This window comes from Rhinolophus ferrumequinum, chromosome 24 (assembly GCF_004115265.2).
Source record: "Rhinolophus ferrumequinum isolate MPI-CBG mRhiFer1 chromosome 24, mRhiFer1_v1.p, whole genome shotgun sequence".
Lineage (NCBI taxonomy): Eukaryota > Metazoa > Chordata > Mammalia > Chiroptera > Rhinolophidae > Rhinolophus > Rhinolophus ferrumequinum.
Window position 1 is genome coordinate 35,338,794 of NC_046307.1, and position 17,979 is coordinate 35,356,772.

A 17,979-nucleotide genomic window follows, 5' to 3' on the forward strand; every position below is an offset into this window, starting at 1 on the left:
CAGGGCGTGTGATGCCTCTAGCTTTGTTCTTCTTTCTCAAGATTGCTTTGGTTATTCATGGTCTTTTGTGGTTCTATACAAATTTTAGGATTGTTTGTTCTATTTCTGTGAAACATGCCATTGGTATTTTGATAGGGATTAGACTGAATCTGTAGACTGGGTAATATGGGCATTTTAACAATATTCTTTTAATTCGTGAGCATGGAATATCTTTCCATTTATTTATGTCTTCTTCAAATTCTTTCGTCATTGTCTTACAAAGTTGAGCATATAGGTCTTTCACCTCCTTGGTTACATTTATTCCTAGGTATTTTATTCTTTGATTTTTTTTTTTTTTTTAAGCAGGACAACTTGATAGGTGGTGCTGCCTTCTTCTACTAGGAGACACCTAATGTCAGCTTGTCTGTCCTTAGTGGTTTTAGCAGCCATTGATTCATTAGGTCATTAGGGATTGCAAAATGATATTTTAATTCTATCGTTGCTTCTTTATTTATTAGCTAGAATACTTTTATATAGAGTTAACATTCTCATTAACCACTTGGTTATTTGAAGTACAGTTCAAATAAGAAAGAAAGGATAAAAGCTTAATTCTTTCCCTTTGTTTACTAGGTTTCAATATAATAAGGCATTTTTTTAACATCCTCTAATGGTGGCAAATTAATGTGTTGTTTTTTTTAATACCATTATGAACTCATAGAATGAAATGTCTCGAATATGTTTCAATCCATGGAAGTTATCTTCCCTAACGGTCAAATTTTCCCATCTTTGGTCAGTGGAAGCCTCTTCAAGCTGACTCCCCAATTTTTTTCGACACAACCCCAGTAGATTTTTATTCCTTCCTTTCTATCTGGTGTGATAAAATGCCCTGGCCTCGTCTTGTGCATTTCTTGCTCTGACCATTTCTTCAAGGAGCCCTGAGTCTTTTTAATGAGAAATAATATTTCAAGACCACAAGCCGGGCACTAGCAATTCTTTGTTACTGGGTCAGTCACTGTGTCTGGGAATGTTCAGAGGACAAGCTAGGAAATATATGGTTTTTCTAAAAAAGACAAAATGTGTCTTCCATTCATATCGGCACTCCTGTATCTCAGGATTTAAAAGAAGCAGTGGAGAATCCCCAAAGGTGACACACGAAGTTAAGAATTTAATGTAGTAGGAACAGCAATAATAACAATGCCTCCTGTTTCTAACGCAGCGTTCCAATTAAACAGGCATGGCATTTTGTCTCATCTGTCCTTACCACAACTCTGAGACATTAAGGCTTCGCTCGCTCCGTTGTACACATGGGAAAGTGCAGTCATGAGGCAATGTGAGCTGGAGCAGAGTTAGGAATAAAATCCTTCATCTCCTGCCACTCTCTCCTCTATCCGTTTGGCAAATACAGGATTCTCACAGGTTAGGGATTCTGTTCCCCACTGACTTGCCATGTAATTGGCAGGCTGTGTCTCTCTGCCTCCTTCACCTAGGACTCTCTGGAACCCTGAGTGAACATGCAAAGTGCCTTAACTTATATGATCTGTGGCCTCCAGAATCTCCGTATAAATGAGCCACTCAGCTTCCACAGGCCTTTCTCCTAGTGAGTGAAAATGAATAACACAAAATGTCATAAATGCATGCCATGAACAGCCGGCTGAGAGAAACACTCTCCTGTCCATCTCTGAAGGAGAGCTATATTGGTTTTTAAATGATTCATCTCCTCCCTCCACATCACTAGGGTCATTTCTGAAAGCCAGCTGTTCTTTGGAAAGGTCTTACCATCCCCCCAGAGTACCACTGTGTAAAGTTTCAAGGTCAGGTTTAGCATGAAATTTGAATTTAATATTGTGTGAAATCACAAGAAAAGCAATCAGCCCACCTTCTTGAGTGAGTTTTCGGAACGGGATCTGTAGTACCACAAACACACATTTCTCGTCCCTACTGGAGAGCTCTGGAATATTCAAGTCAACTCTCTGGTCTCCCTCCCTGCCCCACCCCCTTTTATCTTTCAGTGTCCGTCGGGTTTGAATATGAGACCTGCCCCAGTCTAATCCTGTGGGAGAAAAGGACAGCCGTCCTTCAGGGATTTGAGCTGGACCCTTCCAACCTCGGTGGCTGGTCACTGGACAAACATCACATCCTCAATGTTAAAAGTGGTATGTGAGCACGTTCCCTTTCCAAATACAGCCCAGTCCCTCCTCCGGCACCTCCTCTCCAACTTTGATATTTATGTGGTAGCCCTTCCCCTTCCCTCAGCCATTTTTCATCAAATACCCAAAGTACTCATAGGTTTTCCCACCTTCTTCTTTTAAATGTCAAAGAATGTTGGGCTGGTTTTCCCAGACCGTCCACCTCCCTGTACTTCACAATTCTTCTTCTATTATCTCTGCAAACGTGATCTTACCCAGTTCCATAGCCTTGGGGTTTACCGGTTTCCATCACTGCTCTCTCAGCATCATGAGGAAATGGGGGAGCTCCCCACAAGTCGAGGTTTCCTATTGTTTCTCTTCTCCTTGTGACTTCTCCTCACCCTCCATAGAGTGATAGAAGTGTCCCCCCAAAGGGCTGCAGTAACCACCCTCCTTTACTGCCTCCCCCAGGCATCCTACACAAGGGCACTGGGGAGAACCAGTTCCTGACCCAGCAGCCTGCCATCATCACCAGCATCATGGGTAACGGCCGCCGCCGGAGTATTTCCTGTCCCAGCTGCAATGGCCTTGCCGAAGGCAACAAGCTACTGGCCCCAGTAGCTCTGGCTGTTGGAATTGACGGAAGCCTCTTCGTCGGTGACTTCAATTACATTCGGCGCATCTTTCCCTCGCGAAACGTGACCAGCATCTTGGAGTTACGGTAAGGAGCCACAGAGAAAACATTTTTGGTTTTTTTGTTGTTGTTGTTTTGTTTTTTTTGCTCTATTGCTCCCAGTGCTGCAGGGCTTCCCTGGGTAAATGGTGACACATGTGGGGTTCTCCAGACAATATGTATTTCATGTGATGGGCTGAGGTTTGAAACCTAGGCCTAGAATCAAAGAAGGAGTTGGGGAAAGGCTGTGTTTCTCTATAAAACATCACACACATGTTTGATACAATTGTCAACACCTGACTTGCAAACGAGGGTGAATGCTTTCAGTCATGGTGCTTGGGGTGGGACTTGGGTGGCTGTGTTTTGGAAAACCTCCATGTGTGAATCTAATACATACCAGAGCGTGAAAAGAACTACTACTTTATGCTGTTGGTCCACTTCTGTGGTTTCTAAAGTGGCACTTTTTGAAAAATACAGATTCCTGGAACCCATCCCCACAGGCATTGATTCCGTAAGCCCAGAGAAGGGCCAGGGGGTCTTTTATCCTTGACAGTCACTGTAGAAGATCCTGACGCTCATCAAAGTTAGAGAACCACTAATGTTCCTTTATCAACTCAAACGTTTGTATTGAGCCACCTCGATGTGCCAGCTCTCTGTAAATTCTCTGGGTCTTTGCACGTTCACTAGGATGTCACCTAGAATTACTTCAGAGGCCGCGCTAGGTACCTTCTGCCCACCCCTGGTAAATTCCTGCTGGCTAGTGCTTGCTACTAAGTCTGAAGTCCAGACTCCCTCATGCTGGACAAAGTTTCGCGGAAACTTTCTTCCCAGAGAAGTTGATCCCAGGCCCTGAAACCTGAGAGGTATCTGAAGTAGAGGGAGAAATGAAGTCTATAACTAAGGGTGAAAATTTATTCAACAAACATGTGGTGAATACATAGTGTGCCGGGGAATTGCTGTGTGGGAGTGGGGAAAGTGGGAGCAAGCAAAGCCCTAGGTGTTGTGTTTGTGGTCTGACAGGAAACTTCAAATCATGTGGACAAATAAAAAAAAAATAATGATTTCAAGTTCATTGCATTGAACACTTTAAGGAAAATCTAACAGGGTGAGAAATAGGGATTATGGGGGTGGGGGCGGGGCAGGAAGCTAAAGTGCTCAGAGAAACTCCTCATACTAGGTGACATATATGATGGGTTCTGAATGATGGGGTCAGCCATGTGAAGATCTGGGGAACAGTATTCCAGGCAGAGAGAAGCTGTGCTAACGCCGTAATAGAAGCAAATGACCTGATTTATTTGAGGGATTGATAGAAGTCCAATATGGCTGGAGGGTGGTGAGCTCAGGGCAGAGTGTGTCAAAGGAGGTCATTAGAGAGGCAAGTAGGGGACAGATGCTTCGGGGTCCTACTGACCAGGTTGACAAATGCAATGGACAGCCATTGGAGTTTGAGGTAGAAGCGGGGTGGAGTTGATGTGATGTGATTTGCATTTTTAAAAAAATGGTTCTAGCTACTGTGTGGAGAATGGACTGTAGGGATGCAGAGTGGGAAGAGAAAACCCACAGGGAGGCTGTAACAGGGGTCCAGGATTTGGGTGATGGTGACGTGGGCTAGGGTGACAGCAGCGGAGAGAGGAGGGGTTCCTCTGGGGATATATTTTTGAGATAAATCTGACGGAAGTTGCTGATGGATCACATGTAAGGAATGGGGAGGGGGGTGGAGAGAGAGAAGAAACGAGGGTGATGCCTCGGATTTTGACCTAAGCGACTGAGTGGGTTGTGGTGCCTCCTGAAGCAGCCTCAGCTGCCAGGCGAAGGCCTTAGATGAAGGAGCAGGTTGCCGTTCTTTGTCGTGTCTTTGAGACCCGTTCTGGGAGAGAGATCAGTGATCCGGCCATCAGGAAGTGCTGTTCAGTATTCTTGGGGGCTGATACTGTGCCAGGACCTAGGAGTGGTGAAAAGAAAGTAGAAAACCCCAGCTCTACCTCAAGAAGGTTGCAACCTCAGTGATCCCGGGGACGTTGACCGAGTATGACCGTGAGCCATGCCTGTTCTGCGCTCTGAGGGTCCAGACGGGGATGAAATCCAGGCCCAAAGAACACCCATTCGAGGGTGAGAGCTGGGTTCCTGGGCAAGTGAAAGCACTTCAAGCTGAGTGTTCTAGAAGAAACAACAACCAACCATCATGGAAACACAGATTGGGGAGGCCGTGGGGTGGAGCAAGAGGGTATAATAACCAAAAGATGAACAATGAGAGGGAGAAGGAGGCAAGATGGATAATCCTCAAGCTGCCAAAATGACAGTCAGACAAACTACTTTTCTTAGAGCTCCCCAAGTAGGTCCCCTTTCCAAGATGTTTGTTTCCTTTTTTATCCTAGGAGAGTCATCTTCTTCTCAGGCGTCCCGTGGCCAGTGGGGAGCCATGGGAGGAGGCAGGAATGGGGTAGAGTTAGCATCATGCTTTCCCATGAGGGTTGCCCTTTTTCATCTGACATTTGTAACCCTCCACAGCTGGCCCTTCTTTGTCACTGCTCTCCCTGCTCTGAGCCAAATCTGTACTTGCTGGCTGCATTCCCACCTCCAAACCTTGACTCATGCTGCCCGCTCTACATAAAATACCTCCTCTACCTAATGTATGTCATCATGGCCATCTTTAAGACTCAATGTGAAGGCCTTTTCCTTGAACCCTGGTCTCCCTAGCAGAAATAATTCTCATCCTCTTCTGGCTCACATAACTAATCTTCCACAAAAGCTGACCGTATTTACTGCCTTGTTTGTCAATCATGTCTGTGTAAGGACCCTCATGTGTTTATTTCTGTGGAGCAGGCACCTTTGGCATCTTTGCCCCTTGATGCCTGGAGCAGGGTCTGGTCCTTACCAGGAGTTCAAGACACATTGCTTGAGTTAAAGGAGACACAGACCAGTGTCCTCCCTTTCGTTGAAATGTTGCCCTTGATTCCATGTCTCTTAAGTTGTAGAGGCCACACCCACTCAATGGTGACATTGAGATAGCTGGAGGGAGTGTACCTGCCAATTTCCTCGACAGCCATGTGTTGGTTTTTTATTCCTTTTTATCTGCCTTTGGACTTGTTCTTGCTTTCATCAGCCAGGTATCCAGAGACGATTAGAAGTTAAGCTTTTACAAGAACACTGGTTTGATTCTTCTTTTCTCCCCACTACACCCCTGAAAACAAAGGGCTGTCAATCCCCAGCTCTTCAAAACAGTAACCAGCAAAGGGAGAGAGGAAGGGGGAAGAGACCTGTCTTGCTTATGTCTTTTCTCCATTGTGAGTTGGCAGCTGCACGATTCATTTTCGGGAGTCGGTGCCCATCCCTCTCTCACTTACCCACCTCAGAGCTGAGCCTCTGAATCAGAATTGTATTTAAATGTTCCCATGGTTCTTTCACTGCCCTTTCCCCTTCCTGCTTCCTTTGCTGATCCAAAACGTAGAGGGGCAGAGTTCTACACACTTGGAAAACTTCTGATGCTAGAAAAACACCTTCATCTTAGGTAAAATGGTTATTACCTGTGTGATCTGATTTCCACAGCGTTCAAGACATTTTCAACACTCACTTCCCCAAAAAGCCTGGTATCCCACATGTAGCCGCCCATTTTTCTTCTAATAACGACCATCCTCTCCAGGCAGTCCTTGGAAAACCCACGCCCTGTGGAGTAGAGTAAATGTGTCAGTCACTACCATCTTTGGGTGAATTTCTGTCATAGAAAAAATATTTTCTTCCTCCCCCAGTTGAGAATATCTTAGGAACTGGACCCTAACATAAGGCAGTAAATGAGAAGGGATAGGAAGGAATCTCTCTGTCTTTTCTTAACTTGGCCGCTTTTGGTAAGCATGAGAATCTCACACTTTCCATAAGGTTTGAGATTCTAATTTTTTTTTTCATGTTGCAAATATAAAGCTATAATATTAAACGTGTGTTTTTCCAACTAAAACACTTCCCCCTGCTGAGATGCTGGTGGTGGTATCGGGGTGAGTCAACAGCAGGAGTGCATCAGGGAAGCTCTCAGAGAAGGGAACCCTCCAGCCCAGATGTGTTAGTGCTGGAGACGGAGGAGACATGGCAAAGGGGCAGCCTCGGAAGGAGGGCCAGGGCAGCAGAAATTGAAAGTAAGCCTCATCAGGCAAAGGTCAGCTTTGCCTGAGAGGTTCAGCCAGGACGCGCCCCACTTGATGCCAAAGTAGAATGTGAGGAAGGAATATGGTTCTAGTTAGAGCGCAAATACTTTCTGTGTATAGTCAGGGTATAAACGTGGAGGTCAGGAAGCAAAATGTAACACAACACCCTACCCAGAATAACAATCACAACAATATCCCCGTAACATTTTGGACAATCCTTGGCAGTGTTCAAAGCGGTTTTACTGAAGACAGAACCAGGTTTCAAAGGGCCTGAATTTTATGCAATTTTGGAACGAAACTGAAATTATTTAGGATGAGAAAAGAAGCCAAAACAATTTGTAAATTTTGAAAAGCTGGCAGTTAGTGCAAACATCACAAAATCCAGGCAAATAACCTAAACGTTTTTTATTAATTACTGTCACACTTCTGTGATACTTGTTTGCCTGCACTTTTTGGCTGCATCCTCTTTGCTCGTTTTTTAATGTGACAATGATTTTTGTAATGTCATTATTTATAGAAAGAATAGAGAGCTATTCAGTCTTTCCTCCAGTATAGCTGGTGAACATTTGTTTCAGATTACTGATAAATTAGAAATTCTTCTTTCATGTTCACAATTGATGATTGGTGATGTGGTAAAAATTGTTAGAATTGTAAATTTTGGAAAAACCTCATCAAGCTTCTTTCATAGTATATCTGGGCATTTCAGGTTTTCTTGTGCAGTGAATAAATACTTATTGAACTGACACTCGTGAACCAGTTTGTCATTGATGTCCTAGTAATAGTGAACTATGACATCTACATTGGGTATTGTACTTCCTGTAATGATGGTGGGTGAATTCGTACAATAGGGCAGGAACTTTCCTTAAAGTCATTCCCATACCAGAATGGCTAGCCATACTCTAACTATGTGCAAGGAAGACGTATGAGCCACATAAGCACATCCCCCTAAAACTAAATCAAGTGTATCCCAACTTGCTTTTCTTCGGTTAGAACTAAAACAAACAAAAAATGTGGCCGTTTCCACTCCACCCGATTCTGTGGTACAGAGCGAGTAGGACTAGAAAGAGACAACAGCTGATTGCAGCTTTGTAGTTCTGAGTAGGACATGAGAGATGGGAATTAGTCCAGGGCAGGGTCTGCCTTGCACTGAGGGAAGCAGCCTCATACCTTCCTTCCGTCACTCAAGAACCCATTTTCCCAGCCTACTCTCTCCAGGGCTCTCTACTAAAAATCAACAGTATCGAAAGAAGTCATGTCCATATTTACTTACTCACTTCCATTCACAGCAAAGACAAGCATACACACATAAATCACAAGACAGCCTGATGAGAGCTCTGCAAGGCAAGATGATGATGCTTGGAGAGGCCCTGAAGGCTTCGCAGAGGAGTCATTGAGACTCCACAGTGTGAAGAGCTAATCCATCTCAATTCTTGAATCTGAGACACCACTTTTTCCTCAAAGGGTGTGCTTACAGGGTTGGTGTTATTGAGGCCGTGGACACAAAGCCCAGACCTGTCCCTTGTAAGTAGGGCACCTGTGCTTATCTACATAGACTGGCTCAATGAGGCTGTCATTTAGGTTTGTTGCCTGCTAAGCACCCACCCTGCTAATGGCCCTGGATTGGAATAGCGGGGACCTCAGCCTTTCTCCAAAGTTCATATCTCTATGGTCATTTGGACTCTGCACTCTCAGTGACTTGGTCCCCCACCCCTGCCCTTCTCCTTCCCCCAACATCGACATTATATTAATCAACTTAAAGCAGATATTCTTAGGCAAGAAGTAGGTCAGGTCTGCAGCCCCAAATCCCATCCAGTCTTTTCACAAAATCTTGACTAAAAAAAAAGTGGAATAGATATCGCAATAATTAAGAGCCAAATATGACTACCACTGGTGGCAGATAACATTTCACTTTCATTAAGCAATATAAAATAGACACGCGAATTCCCGGCTGCCACCCTGACACACCAGGCTTTGCAGAATGAATCTTAAATTGCACTATGTCAGTCAGAGCTCAGGAGTTATCAGCATCATTTAATTAACTTTTTTTTCTGCAAAAACTAACACGTTGGAATAAAATATAAAAATGTAATCCCTGTGCAAACCCACCACTAATGATGGCCCCCAGCAGAGGCCTGAGCTGCACCTAAGCACGAATCAGGACATTAAACCCTCTTTGTTCTTTCACTGACACCTCCTCCCTCAGCAGGAAGCAAAAGAGGGGTCAGGCCTTCCACCTCAGCAAGCAGGCTCAGGAATGGTGAGCAGTTCTCTTTACCTGAGGACCTAGCATCTCTCTTCTCCCTAATGTGGTTAACTTCCAGCCACTTTCCTACTGAAATTGGCCTTTGTTTTTGTTTTAAAAAGAAAAAAGAAAAACTTTTACTAGTTTTTCAAAAAGCAATAGTAATCGGAGTCTTTGGCTCCAATTGCAGGAGAAGGTTATTACCTATGAATTTCATGATGGGTTTTCTCTGTAAGGAAGAATGCATGCTTGGCGTCCCACACATGCAAGTGAGATGGGGAGAGGGAAGGTGGCATCGAGCAGGAACAGGAAGTGGTGAGACTCTCAGGATTCAACAGAGCGTCACGCTGCAGTTGGATGTGGGCACGGGATCTCTCTTGGTTGGTAGTGACTCTATCCTGTAATGCATGTAGGTGGCCCAGGTGGCACTGGGCTCCCTCCCACACCCAGGGCAGACATTGCAAATGAATCACAGACCTCTTCATAGTTGAGCTTGAATTTGGCTTCAGAATCCTTCTCCGGCCCTCCCAGCAGCCATCACCACTCAATAGGTGTTGGCACTCACAAGGTAACTAGCTTGCCATCTCTTCATTAGCCAGAAGACCTGTCTCACCTGTTGCCACTTGTGTCATGTGACAGCCACATTACTGGTCCGAGAATTCCAGCCTCCTTGTCTAGATTTTTTTCAATGGTCGGAAGGAATCCAAAACCAGGGGGTAGTTCCCGGGAAACTGAGCCAGGAGCTGTCAGCTAGGAGAGAAAACAAAACTACCTTTTGGGGTCCCCTTTATATAAGAAACGAAAATGTTGTGTTTGCTTTATCATCAATTCTTCAGCTAACTGTTTGTTCTTTTTCCTTCTGTTTTCTTTCTATAAAGAAATAAAGAGTTTAAACATAGGTAAGACAAAAAACTCTTTCCCATATAATTTGATATGGTTCGTTTGCTTCCTTGTGTTTGCTTTTTGTTTCGTGCTTCTTGTGTAATGTTGTATATTTTTATGTACCAAATATAGTAACTTTTTTATGTGCTAATTGTGTGTTGTGGATATGATAAGCTTTAGCAATTATGAAATGCAGTCAAAAAGCAACCCAATAAGCTGACAGTAATTAGAATTTCCAGGAGATGCAAGAGCAAGATAATGAACCCTCAGCGAACTTTTATCCCGACCACTCAGTGTGGTCCATAATTGGGCTAAACAGTTGAGGCAAACTTCTGGCTTTTGTAAATGCTGGACTGGGTTCACAAAAGCTTTAATGAACTGGAAACGGGTCAAAAACTCATTTTCAACTCATTAATGATTTTTTCCCCTGGATATATGGTCATTTAAAAAAAAAACAAGTTAATTGCCAATCTGCTGGTCAGAATGAATCCAACAATCAGATGCATTGAGGATTTTCATAGAGTTAAATCACTGTTAACTAATATGAAGGGTGTAGACCAAGTACTTTTTGTCTAAATAAATAGCCTTTGTCATTCAATTGCTCCAAAGTTATTGAAAACCATACCGGTACCATTCGTATACACAGTGTACGACACACACACGTGTGTGTATGGCTCTGGAGAGCTTCCCATTGCAAAGTTAGGAGAATGCCAGGTTGCCCCAGGGTGCACTGAAATGGATGTAACATAAGCTTTTCTGGAAGAAAAATGACCTTATTTTTACTTGGAAGAAGAGAGAAAACAAAGCAGTGTATTTTAATACTCGAGGGAATACCTCGAAATGAAACACGGAAGGGGCTTCTTCATGACGTTAGGTCAAAATCAGACAAAGGGTGGAGTCCAGCTGTACAAGATCATCAAGGTCAGTGGGAAAACCATGACTCTGCCTCCTTCTTCTCAGGCACCCCTAAATTAGCTGGGGATAGGCAGCGCAATTGGGACAAATTAAAAAAGAAGCTGTAGTGCAGTGCCTGGAGGGACACCCCCTGCTTCAGACTCAGTGCATTTGACCTTCACAATAGCCACCGTGGAAGCATAGGTGGCCAAATATCTGAGCTTCTCTGCAAAAATCTTGGTTGGAATGAATAAGAGGCCAGGGGGAAGCATGCCCCCCACCGGCAAAAACTGACCCCACACCCTCAACTGTCTGCTCTTCTGCCAGAGATTTTGCAAAGCCTTCTTGAACCAGGCTCCCTAGAAAGTCCAGAATTAATGATCTTGCTCATAGATAGGCACAGAAGTGTAATGCCCGGATCCTTCTGCTGATCACACCAGCTACTCTTCATTCAGTAGCAAAGTACAGCATCTAATTACAAGATGGCATGAATTTTTCCCTTTCTGCCCTAATTTGTTTTGCATATATGGACATTCTCTAAGGACTTAATAGCCAACAAAATAATGAAGAGGGAAGGGAAGGGAAGGGGAAGGAAAGAAAAGGAAGGGAAAGGAAGGGAAGGGAAGGGAAGGGAAGGGAAGGGAAGGGAAGGGAAGGGAAGGGAAGGGAAGGGGAAGCAAGGCATCCACGTAGCCTGCTCTTTCAAACTATTTATCTGAGCTAGAATTTTAGAAGACCTTGACTTCTAGTTCAATTATGTGTCTTAATAGCAACCTGAGGAGAAGCTGGAATTAAAGACGGTCTCGATTCACAAATTGTTCCTAAAAATAGCTTCCTAGTTCTTTTCTTCCTTAAATCAGGGGAAGAACACAAACGGTAGTGTTTTAATTCGTAATTTACCAGCTGATGTCTGCAGGACAAATGCATCCAGCACTGTCATTGCTCTCACCTTCCCTTCACCTCTCCCAGCTCCTCTCTTCCCATAATTTTAAACTACAGTTGAAAAATAAGTGGGGGGGGAAAGGGCCTGTACTCATTTTAGGCATGGCTACAAAGCCTAGTCTACCACACTGGGGCACAGTGGCCCCCACTGCTTGCGTCCTAGAGGCAGTGATTTTAATAACCAGTATGGGAAGGCCATGAGCACTCATTCTGGTCTCAACCTCCAGCCAGTGACTGACAAAGGGAAGAACATGTAGGGTTTGAGTCCAAAGGGACGTGAGTGATGGTCTGCTTTGATTAGGAATCCCATACAAGGAATCTAGGGCCCAACAGGGCCACAAGACTTGCCAAAAGTCACCAGCTGAGTCAGAGTTGAGTTGAGAGATTCCTGTGTCTTAATCCTGAGCCACTTCTACAAATCTTATCCTGTCTTTGTCAATAACACACAGACACCTAGACGCACAGCAGAGAAAGAGGTGCAGGTCTCTGAGGCTTAATGCCTTCCTAATACATTTCATACACTACTGATTGCCTGGTGTGGCATAGGGCCCTGGCCAAGACTGGTGCACACCTGTGACCTCACTGTTACCCAAGATTTAAAAACTGTATCTCCAACCCTAGTAATTCAGATTCTGGGTGTGTTGCCATCAAGGCATCACACTTCTTCCCACCAATGCCAACTTTATGCGTATCCATACTGAGGAACAGTGGAGAAAACCTGAAGCTGAGGACTGAGGATGGCACTGGAGAAGCACCCTCCCATTACAAAGTTAGGAAAACCCCTGGTTGCCCCAGTCTTAATGATCTAGTACCTCGGAAACACTGAGGAAGCACAGATTAAAAGGAGAACGGGTCAGGTGGGAGCGTGCCTCAATCCCCTTGAGAACATAATAAACCCACAGGGGGAAATCAAGGAGACTGACACCCAAAACACAAACGCAAAAACATGACCAGAGTGGGGTCTTTCGCACTGGCTGAAGGAAGCAATGGTATTCTTAGCATGATGGGAAAGAATGGCTTCTCTGATAGTATGAGAAGTTGAAGTCCAGTTAGAAGTAGCTAAACACCACGATGTGTTAGAACACTAAGTTATTATGTTAGATTCTTTCCAGTTCACTAAAGTGGAAAGACACTCGAGGTGGTTAGAGTCTTGCTAGGATTTTTGTCATCCCTTGGATCCAGTAGGTCAGCTGCATCGCCCCCTTCTCATTTCTCTTTGTGCTTCTTCCACTAAAGCAACAACCCAGCACACAAATACTATTTGGCCGTCGACCCCGTGTCTGGCTCTCTCTACGTGTCTGACACCAACAGTCGGCGAATCTACCGAGTCAAGTCTCTGAGTGGAGCTAAAGACCTGGCCGGGAATTCGGAAGTCGTGGCAGGGACCGGAGAGCAGTGCTTGCCCTTTGACGAAGCCCGCTGCGGGGATGGGGGCAAGGCTGTGGATGCGACCCTCATGAGCCCTCGAGGTAACGGCTGCCACGGAAGAAGCCCTGCCCTCGAGAGAGCCTGCCACATGCTGGGCTTTCTTCTTATTGAAACTGAATGGACTAAGCCCAGGCACTCCCCAACACAGCTTTCCCTAGAATAATTTAACTCTGCTAGATTGCTGTGGTGCGTGGGCGAGTGTTTCCTTAAAAACTTGTTTACTTGAAGTAAACTTCATCACCCACATATGCTACAAATGGAAAGAGGGATGGATTGGTCCTGGAGATTTCTGACTGCTTCCAGTCACCAAGATTCAGAAGGAAACGTGAGCTCCACGAGCCTGAGTGCCAGCTGTGGGGGCTGGAGACAGAACAGAGTCCCATGGGGGGCCTCCAGCCACTCCCAGAAGTTCACGTGAGACGCGTGTATATCAAGTCTAAAGCACAGTGCCTGACATTTTGTAAATGCCCAATCAATGGTAGCAATTAAGAATGGTATCATTTCCAAGGACCTGGGGCTGGTGGGAGGGGTTCTTGGAACCAATGGATCTCTGTTGGAACTAAGGATACTTAAGGTGAAGCACCAGTCATTTGAGGGTCCAACTCACTAGCGTTTTTAGCTACCACGAAAGCAGCAGGCAACGTGGATTAGGGATGAGGGAGATCCTTGGGCTTAGGCACTGGGGTGAAGATGCAAAAGAAATAGAAGCTTCTGTCTGCACCTTGGGGGCTCAGGGAGGGGCAGTGCTCGGACCTGCATTCCCCCAGGGCTCTGATGTACTAAGTAGAGTCAAGGCTTAATTGGGAATACTCCCGGAGGATACATTCTGAATTGGGAGTTGGTGACTGTAAAAATCATGTTTCTCATCCTCATTGTTGCAATGAGATGTGAAGGGTATTCAAGTAATTTGCTACCACTAATTTTTCAAGTAATGAACTCGGGAAATAACTTCTTTCCCAAAGACAGCAACAGATGCAAAGTTATTTCCCCACTCATTCATTTGTAGCCTTGGTTCATTTGCAGCCCAAGATTCATTCTTCCATTGGGTGGGTGGCGATACAACCGGCACCCCAGGAATTACGCAGCTCTCTCAGCACAGTGCTCATGAGAAAGGGTGGCATCTCAGAAGGTTGGGCACCACTGCTCTGAGTGTGCTGCCCCACCCGACGAGGTCCAAGAAGATAAGGTCCAGTGGGGCATCCCCACCTCCACCCCACCAGCCCTGCTCCTTGCCAAGAGACACACTCCCCTGTCTGTCTTGCTCAGGTATCGCTGTAGACAAGAATGGGCTCATGTACTTTGTCGATGCCACCATGATCCGGAAGGTCGACCAGAATGGAATCATCTCCACCCTGCTGGGCTCCAATGACCTCACTGCCGTCCGGCCGCTGAGCTGCGACTCCAGCATGGATGTGGCCCAGGTGGGACTCTCTTATTTCTCATCACTAAGCCATACCTGGGTCTTGGCCTGAAGTTCTCACCCCCCGCCCCCCAGCCTGTTTGAGTTGGAAGTGGAGTGGGAGGAGGAGATACAGATACAGATCACAGGTTTGTTTGCAGAAGGCTTGAGATGAACTAGATAGGAAGATGGAATGGGAAATGTCAGATCGAAATGAGAGGGAAAGAGAGAGAGAGATTGGTTGATTCTGCTCAGAAAAGTGGAGCTGGTGACATCCTCCAGCCGTGGCAGATTACAGGGTAGGAGTTACTGTGTAATTACCTCTCTTCCCCATCATTATTGCAGGTTTGAGAATGTACCGTACAGTGTTATATGTCAATCAGAACTTCCCTGTTAATCTCAAATGATTGCATCCTCACTATATAAACCTTTACTTTGTGCAGTAATAACTACAGCAGAGCCCTCTACAATATTCCCCCAAGCCATATTCCTTTAGTCCGGGCTCTTCCAGTGGCAGAGAACACAGGTTCACTTAAATGTACAGTATAAGAAACTGGGCTTTATTAGATGGATTGCAAACAACCTGGAGTATATGTTTGCCCTTCCTGTAAGGGCATTTCCAACCCTCAGTCAATCTCATTAATTTCAGCTCAAATTCCACAACAAACGAACAACTGGCTCCGGAGATTTTCATTTCAAATTCTGCAGAAAAGGAATGTGTTTGGTCCAGCTTGTTTCTTCAAGGAAACACTCAGGTTTTAACGTGCTGGCCAGCCTGTGCTTGGGCTGCCCTGGGGTCAGGGCCACATTCCAAACTGTATGGCTTCTTTTTTGTGAATTGGGTAAAGGGGTCTCCTCTAAATGAATGTAGCTTCCTCAGACCTGTGGCTTGGTGAGCAGGGTGTGGGCTGGATTCCACCAGGCCCCTGTGCAGTGGACTACCTGTCTAAGCGTATGTGATGCCTCTGACTCTGGTGCAATCATCTGGGGCTGAGGAGAGCATCATGGGTAGAGCTGGTGACCTAGTCTAGCCACAGCAGATGACATCTATAGTAGGAGAAGTTTGTTACGTAGTCTCTCCTTCACCATAGTGCACACTCCAGATGGGCAACGGGCAGATGGCTTGGTGATGGGCATTTCTTGTACAGGTGTTAGTAAAAACTCCTTGTTCCCCAGCGGCATAACCCCAGTCTAAGGGCCCTACCCCATGAAACGTTGGGCATGTTAGAGGCTGTTCTTTCATTGGAAGCCATGTCATCCACAGGTTCGCCTGGAGTGGCCAACAGACCTTGCTGTGAACCCCATGGACAATTCGCTGTATGTCCTAGAAAACAATGTCATTCTGCGCATCACGGAAAATCACCAGGTCAGCATCATCGCGGGACGCCCCATGCACTGCCAGGTGCCAGGCATCGACTACTCCCTCAGCAAACTGGCCATTCACTCTGCCCTGGAGTCAGCCAGTGCCATTGCCATTTCTCACACTGGGGTCCTCTATATCACCGAGACGGACGAGAAAAAGATTAACCGCCTGCGCCAGGTCACAACCAATGGGGAGATCTGCCTGTTAGCAGGGGCGGCGTCCGACTGCGACTGCAAAAACGATGTCAATTGCAACTGCTACTCGGGAGACGATGCCTACGCGACTGATGCCATCTTGAATGCCCCATCGTCCTTAGCTGTCGCCCCAGATGGTACCATCTACATCGCAGACCTTGGCAACATTCGGATCCGGGCAGTCAGCAAGAACAAGCCCGTTCTCAATGCTTTCAACCAGTACGAGGCTGCGTCTCCCGGAGAACAGGAGTTATATGTCTTCAACGCCGAGGGCATCCACCAGTACACCGTGAGCCTGGTGACGGGGGAGTACCTGTACAATTTCACATACAGTGCTGACAATGACGTCACTGAGTTGATTGACAACAATGGGAATTCCCTAAAGATCCGTCGGGACAGCACGGGCACGCCCCGCCACCTGCTCATGTCCGACAACCAAATCATCACCCTCACGGTGGGCACCAATGGCGGTCTCAAAGTCGTGTCCACACAGAACCTGGAGCTGGGCCTCATGACCTATGATGGGAACACTGGCCTTCTGGCCACCAAGAGTGATGAAACAGGATGGACAACTTTCTACGAGTAAGTGGGTTTAGCAAGGATGTCCCAGCAGCGCTTCCCCTGCCTGCCCTAGCTGGCGTCAGGATTGGTTGTCCATGTGGCTTTGAGAATTGCTTAGTCACATTGTCTTCCTAACGTGAATGTCCACTTGTAGCCCCGAGATATGCATGTCCCCTCTCCCCAACCCCTAAATGATTTGCACCGTTGGGCCTCTGACATTGCACGTGCCCCCTACGAGAGTTGGGAATTGCTCTTGCCTGCTTGCCGTTCTGATGTCCGGATATTGGACATGCACGGCACCTGGGAGAGCAAGCGCTGATTAACTTTGCTGATTATTCACGTTTGCCGTGTGTGCGGAAATTAGAACCTAAAGGCAAGATCCTGGTGGGGCGCCTGTAATTTGCCACTAGGTCCAGCAACACACTTGATTGCACAGACAGGTAGATAAACTCTGAATTTCCTCCTCAGCAGAAGCAGATCAATACAGATAAAGTGCTAGGTATATTAAAAGATGCGAGAGCTGGTCATATTTCCCCTAACAATTATCTCATAGTTAACAGTCCCGCCGTTTGTTTTCCCAAAAAGCTGTTTTCCCTCGTTCCTGCAGGCAGCTCTCTTGGTCAGGCTGCCTGCTGCTGCAGGTATTAACCAGCGGGATGCTGGTTGGAGGAAATTGCTAAGGCGTCTTCTGCCAATTGCTGGCTGAGACTGGGGTGGACTTCACAAGTATCTGGCTCTCCTTGAAGGGTGAAGGATCTGGTTAACCCCGATGTATTTGGAGTCCTTGCTTGCTTGCTGTCGAGGTGTTGCTGCTAGCTGAGAATTTAGTAAGTTAGGGAGGGCTTTTCGCAGAGGGGAAACCGGGAGAGAGAGACATTGTTGATCACTCCTAAATCCAGGAAAGTTCACTTTCTCTTTGTGTTGAAAATCGGCTTGGGAGAATGTACAGGAAGCTGTTGCCCCCTACTGGAAATCTGCTGCATTGCAGAATTGCTTTCCCTTGCCCTGTCTTCCTTCTTTGGGCAAAGCTGACTTTCTCACACTTCTGAAGCACCCTAACATCCTTCAGGGCGCAGGAACTTGATCAAACTTTGTGGGCCAGTTACTCTGTCCCCGAAGGCAACATGTGAGTGCCATCTTTAGCTCTCACTCCAAGTTAGGTT

General features: G+C 46.0%; 1 protein-coding gene across 3 annotated transcripts in view; it reads left to right on the top strand.

The window, feature by feature from the left end:
* TENM2 (teneurin transmembrane protein 2) overlaps positions 1–17,979 on the top strand; it is a 1,147,948-nt gene that overhangs the window by 1,088,286 nt on the left and 41,683 nt on the right. For all 3 annotated transcript variants that reach the window (XM_033096732.1, XM_033096733.1, XM_033096735.1), the window contains 6 exons: positions 1,989–2,132; positions 2,577–2,826; positions 10,032–10,052; positions 13,108–13,340; positions 14,566–14,720; positions 15,963–16,837. In XM_033096732.1, coding sequence (XP_032952623.1) covers positions 1,989–2,132; positions 2,577–2,826; positions 10,032–10,052; positions 13,108–13,340; positions 14,566–14,720; positions 15,963–16,837 — 1,678 coding nt within the window. The remainder of the gene's footprint in view (positions 1–1,988; positions 2,133–2,576; positions 2,827–10,031; positions 10,053–13,107; positions 13,341–14,565; positions 14,721–15,962; positions 16,838–17,979) is intronic.